This window comes from Buceros rhinoceros, unplaced genomic scaffold (genome assembly GCF_000710305.1).
Source record: "Buceros rhinoceros silvestris isolate BGI_N320 unplaced genomic scaffold, ASM71030v1 scaffold8080, whole genome shotgun sequence".
NCBI classification, from domain to species: Eukaryota; Metazoa; Chordata; class Aves; order Bucerotiformes; family Bucerotidae; genus Buceros; species Buceros rhinoceros.
The window spans coordinates 59,787-65,786 of record NW_010391267.1 but is presented as its reverse complement, the minus strand read 5'-3'; the positions used below and the strand labels follow the sequence as shown (position 1 = coordinate 65,786).

General features: G+C 39.3%; 1 protein-coding gene across 1 annotated transcript in view; it reads left to right on the top strand.

The window, feature by feature from the left end:
- GTF2F2 (general transcription factor IIF, polypeptide 2, 30kDa) overlaps window positions 1–6,000 on the top strand; it is a gene marked incomplete at its 5' end in the record, with an annotated part of 84,108 nt that overhangs the window by 33,054 nt on the left and 45,054 nt on the right. Inside the window, one exon of the mRNA XM_010140920.1 lies at window positions 2,789–2,870. Within this exon, the coding sequence (XP_010139222.1) occupies window positions 2,789–2,870 (82 nt within the window). The remainder of the gene's footprint in view (window positions 1–2,788; window positions 2,871–6,000) is intronic.

Genomic DNA, 6,000 nt, shown 5'->3' with positions numbered 1-6,000 from the left:
GGGCAGGTGCACCTGCCACTAGAGCAGGTTGCTCAAAGCTCCATCCAACCTGGCCTGGAACACTTCCAGGGATGGGGCATCCATGATTTCTCTGGGTAACAACCTGTTCCAGTGTCTCACCACCCTCCAAGAACCCTCTTGGGGCTTGCATCCCTGCCTCACTGGGTAAGTGAAAAAATTATCAAGTACAATGAACGCTAGCAAACATGTCTTCATGTAAATGTTTTCTGGTCAAACAAATCTAATTTTGTTTATTTTGGAGATGTGAGTATAGAGTAACAGCTTGTTTGCAGCCTGCTTAACATTTTGTATTGCACGTTATTTAGAATCTTGTGACTTTCCGATTTATCTCTAAAAAAAATAGCAAACACAGAACAAGATTAAAAACTGGCTGACATTTATCAGAAAGTAATTATCAGTAGGAAGCCACTCAGGTTGTAGTTTGAAGGGCTTCCTCCAGGATTAGCAAGATGGATGGTAGTAAGTGAGAATCACTGCATATAAAATGTGTCATGATTGACACAAATGCTGGTTAGACAGTCAATAGCTGTGACAGGCCTGTCACGGTGTGATCGGGATCACTTAATTCACAGAATCTGTTTAAAGACAATGCATTTTAACTAAGCCAAAGGCAATTCTGCACCTGGGGACAGGGAATGCTTAGCACACAGGTAAAATGTGAGACTTAAAAAAGAGTCAGAATAGATGTGTTAGTGATAAAATAGCCAGTCAGCTCCATCAACCCCCAGAGCTTGATTTTTAGAGACAAATTGATCTTAACCCGGTTTTAACCGTCTAAACAAGAAGCACAGTCATGGGACACAGACACACACACACGCACACCGGAAAAAAATCAAACCCCAACCCACACTAGCATAGGACAGATCACAGAATCCTAAAAGAGGTGGGACAAGATTGCCTCTGAAATTCTCCCTTCCTCCCTCTCTCAGCTGAATTCAGAGATTCTGCTCAATAACCTTGAGATGGCTGAAATAACGTGAGAGAAATTTATTTTGGTAAGACCAGTACCATAATATCACTTCTATTTTCTGGTCTCCATCTTCTTAAAACATCATTGGTTTAACGAACAAGGTGCAGGTAAGAGACCCAAAACTTGATTTAAGTGCGGCATAAATGCCTTGTGGTGGGATAATGGATGAGCTTAAATTGCTCCATTTATTGGAAAAGTGATTGAAAAGTGACTTGATTACAACGTATAGGTACTTTCAAAGGGAGAAAACATCAGGTATTAAAGGCTCTTTAGCATAGTACAGAAAGTCATAAGAACAAACTGGTAGAAGCTGAAGGCAAATTCATATTAGAAATTAAGCAGCAATATTAATATCATTTCAGCCACAAAATAAGTTACTATCTTCTGTACATAAGAAAAACATTTATCTGTTTGTGATACAGAGGAGGTCAGGCAAATTTGCCAGGTTGTCTCTCCTGACCCTAAAGCTTAGGAATCTGTAAAACCAGAAGTGTTTTACTCTTTTCAAGGGTTTAGTTTGAATCAAACCAAGAAGTTTTAGATTAAATAATTTTAAAATACATGATGTGGAAGTAATCACTCTCTGCATTATTCAGGGAGAGCAGACTTAGATTTCCAGATGTAATAATATTTCGGCCTATGAGGCAATGGGAAAACTAGAGGCATCTCAGAGAGCCTTGTGTTACTTGGCATTAATACTTCTAAACATTTCTGATACCTTCTGTGACATTGCCGGCTGCAGGTGACAGTGACAGTGTCGTACCCCACAGCAACAGCAAGATGAGGAGGCTCTGTTGGAAGGATGTTTCAAATAGTGAGAGCTACTCAAGCCCTTAAAGCTCATCCTTTCTTGTTACGCAAGGCTGCTCCGGAGGTGTTTGTTTTACACATATTGCACTGATTATGCCCAAAAGAGATGCATAAATTGCCCCTCCTCCCCACCCCGCCTCACCCCCACTAGAACATCATCACAGGGAAGCAGGTGTTTTCCCACCATCACTCCTCTCTTCCTTTCCACATCAAGTTGTTTGTAATTTTTAGGCTTTTCCACGTTTATGGAGTAGGCCGGTGCTATTGCACTGCTCTGTTAGTTGTGTTACTTTAGGCAAAAAGGTGTTCGTGTTGGGTTACAAAGTGACTGTGCTACAGAGGTGAATGTACGGAGTGCAGTATTAAGTAAAACTTAGTAGAGATTCTCCTAGATTACTAATTGCAAGTTTTTGTTTTGTTTTCCTGACTGCTATCACATACAGTATTAATACTTTATTGCATTATGTGCCTTTAGTGAACAGTTTATTTTTTATTGTAATAAGATGAAAATAGGTTACCATTTTTCTGAGGATAGGAATAAAATTAGCTCTTATTTTATCTTCCACTAATTTTGGATACTTTGATGACTGGGTTCTTTTTGTAGATTTTTTCTTTTTTTATGGTCACTGTTTGTATTCAGTGCACATTTCCAGAATTCCTTGACAATCTCAGTGCAGCAGAGATAGGGGGACCACACGGTTACCAACTCTTATTTAATATTTGGTCTTAGTGATTCATTCCTCAAATGTAAAACATCTGATGGCAAAATCAGGAAGTCTGGGGGATACCAGCTGTGCAAGCATGGTTTTCCTGCTTGTTTCTTCAGTGTCTAAATAGCAGAGATTTTATGTTAGTTTGTGATTTGAGATCTTTTATTACATTATATTTACTAAATACTTAATTAGTGAAAATTTATTCAAATCTTGACCATGTTGGTCATGGAATCTTATTTTAATGTCCACTTTTGCTTTGCTTTTTTCATTCTAGATAAACTTTCCTTGGAAGGAATAGTGGTGCAACGGGCTGAATGCAGACCTGCAGCTAGTGAAAATTATATGAAACTGAAAAGGTAGGTGTGCTCTGTTACAAAAGGATATGTGATATCTGACTGATGCTTTTACTCTTGCCTTACTAGGGATGGAGAACTTCAGTATTTTCATGGTTTTATGGAGGATTTATACAGGATCAGAACTGTTCTTGCTTTTGGGGTGGATTTTTGGGAAGGAATGAAGGCTGGCCGTGGGGCTTGTACCTCCCTCTGGTATTGTATTGTCTGGTGGGACGAGGTAGACTTCTGTGTTCCATCCTGTGCTTCTTCATACCTGAATGTAGGAACGTATGGCTGTATTAAAATGTCATTGAAGCTGAATTTCCTGGTGACTTAAAGGTTTGCATGGGCCTTCTTGAGGTTTCTGTGTGGATTGTCCAGATTTAATTCCACTTAATGCCGTGCTGTGCTAGATGAAGAGCACCTCTGAAAAAATATTTTAAATGCCTAAAATAGGAAAGAGTCCATGGGGAAGTGCTAGACCTAAACTGGCATGCTTGCTAGAAAAGGTAATGGCTGAAAATGCCAGCAGTCGCATGGAAACTCAAAGACATACATTTAACAGGCTTTTGGATGTTTGATCTGATACATTTAGAATTTACCATGTGATTCATGTATCATATGGATAATTAACTTGATGATGTTCTCTAGAAATAAATCAGATTTGGAATTGAATCGTGCATTATATTAGATACATATTTATATATTTTAAGTATGTGAGTTTTAATTAAATCACCTTTTTATATTGTGAGCTTGTTGTAAGAAGAGGAATGCAAAGCAGAAAATTTCAGGAAGTGAATCATCTCTGACTAGTTTTAGAATTGTCAGAAGAAATGGAGAACGGGCAAAATGATGTTTTTCCCCAGTTCCTGATCTGTTTTCTGTGTATCATTCAAACACTACATTTACAGTACTGTGTGTTTTATTGTCCTCCTCTGTGATCTAAACTGCTCCCCAGTATTACTTTACCGTGTTCATTCAATTCTGAGACTTTATGTTCTAGACGTTGGCAAATCAGTACCATGAGTTTGCTCAGGTACGATGAACTGCTTCGCTCAACTGAGGTCTGTGATTGCCATGATTTTTGTCATCAGTGTGAAAAGGCGTATGAAGCAAATGTGATGTTCCTAGAAAATAACTCATTTCAATCTGACAATTCTGAATGTATACGAATATAGTCTGTGGGATGTATTTGCTGCGTAATTGTTTTAATCACAGGTTGGCTGACAGAAGTGCTTTTTGCATTTTATACAGTTTTCTATTAGTTGATTCTTGTGGTAAGGCCTCAGCAGTGGACCAAAACAAAGCTGGTAGCTTTAACGGCTTACAAGTCAAAGTTTGAATTTTTCTACTTTCTGTCATGCACGCATGCATGCAGCCCCTCCTGGTCTCTGATTTTGTGTGTTCAGCTCCTATAGGAGCAACAAAGATAGAAACCTGACGGCAGGATTTTGTGTTTAGAAGCACTGGCAGCTGAAAACTGATGGTACCACTGTTTTTACTTCCCTGAAGAAAAATTGTCAGGCTGTGTATACCTGGTTTCTAACTTCCTTTGTTGTTAAAGATTTTTTGCCTTTTACCAAAAATAAATAAAAATAATCTTATCTGGTGGGAATCAGCATGAGATTTAGCAGATTTAGCAGTCACAGCCTCAGAAGAAATTGGTTTACGTCCAAATACCAGCCTTTGGTGTTTGAGTAGGAGAACGTAAATTTTCATTCTCTTTACTCTCTCCTATCCTCAAGATGCTGCAGTTTGTATTTGTGCTTAAAAAAAGAGACATCATTGAAGATGATGCACATAAATTGTAGAACTGTGTTGTATTAAACCATTTTTATTCACTTTTCTGTTTACTATTATGCTTTACATGAAAGTGACTCTCCAAAGGTGGAATATTGATAAAATAGCAAGTGCATTGTGTAGGCTTTAAGTGCTACAATAGTAAGTTAAGTTGGGAAGGAAATGAAATCAAATGATAAATGCAGTTGCTTTAAACTTTGAAGATCTAGAAAATTAAGTTAAGCTGCACACTCCAATAACTGTAATCATTTGTCTTCTGAGAACTGGCAGTGACCAAAAGGGATTAAATACCTCCCTGGTATTTAAATGCAGATATGGATCCCATCTATTTTACAGTCTGTATCTAATGGGTATGTGGCACGGTGTTTGATTTCCATGCTGCTCTGCAGAGTTTCAGTGAGGGGATAAAGTGATGTCTTGTGATGGGGCTGCCAGCAGTGAGGTGGGAGATGCATGATGAGCGGCTTTAAGGATGGGTAGTGAGAACACATAATTTAGTGACATGCATGGGTAAAAGTGTCATCAAATGTAGCAGAGCAGAGAGTTTTTACCCAAGGAGCAGCTTTTGATGCGATTACAGGAAGGGTGTAGATGGCTGATGTTCAGAACACTTTGAATGTGAGGTACATTTAAATGTGTGTCTGGGGATAACTAGTCAGAAAGGTAGAAAAAAGGCTGTGTGTCCTTCACTTGGTGTTTTCCATTTTGGAAGTTTTGTTGTTGGCAGGTTTTTTTTTTTCTCCATTTTCAAGAACTTCAAGTTCCAGAAGGGGAACAGATACCATGAAACACTTGCTATCCTGCACTAGCAAAGCTTCATGATACAGTATTTTTTAACAATGTGTTTGTAATGCCTTAATGATTAGTTCTGCGTTTGCAGTTACTGCTGGTGATGCTATTGTGGCTAGCTGGAAAATAATACATGGTTTCCAAGCACCTGTCCTAATTTCTGTCTTGTGGGAGTGGATCTCATGGTCCCGCTTAAAAATATTTGGACTGTGTGCTGAAAAAAATAGGCAGACTGTTCCCAACTGTGGGCGGTTTTGCTGCGTGGTGGTTACAGAATATGTTGTCTCTACGCTACTCTTTCTGGTTGGTACTTTCCCTCTTGTCCCATCAAGCCCTGAGTCAGATAGGGAAGATGGTGACACGTGAACTGTTGTAGCAGAGGGTGTGTGTCACAGATGGAGTTACATGCATGGCTCATTGTACAGCACACACTGTATTTGCACCTGCCTAGTGCCCACTCTGTCCATGTCACCTTGGGTAGGCTGCCTTTCACTTCTTCCACGCTGCCTTAGGCAGGCTCCACATCCACCCAGCCAGTCCCACCCAAACTAGACTATTTTCT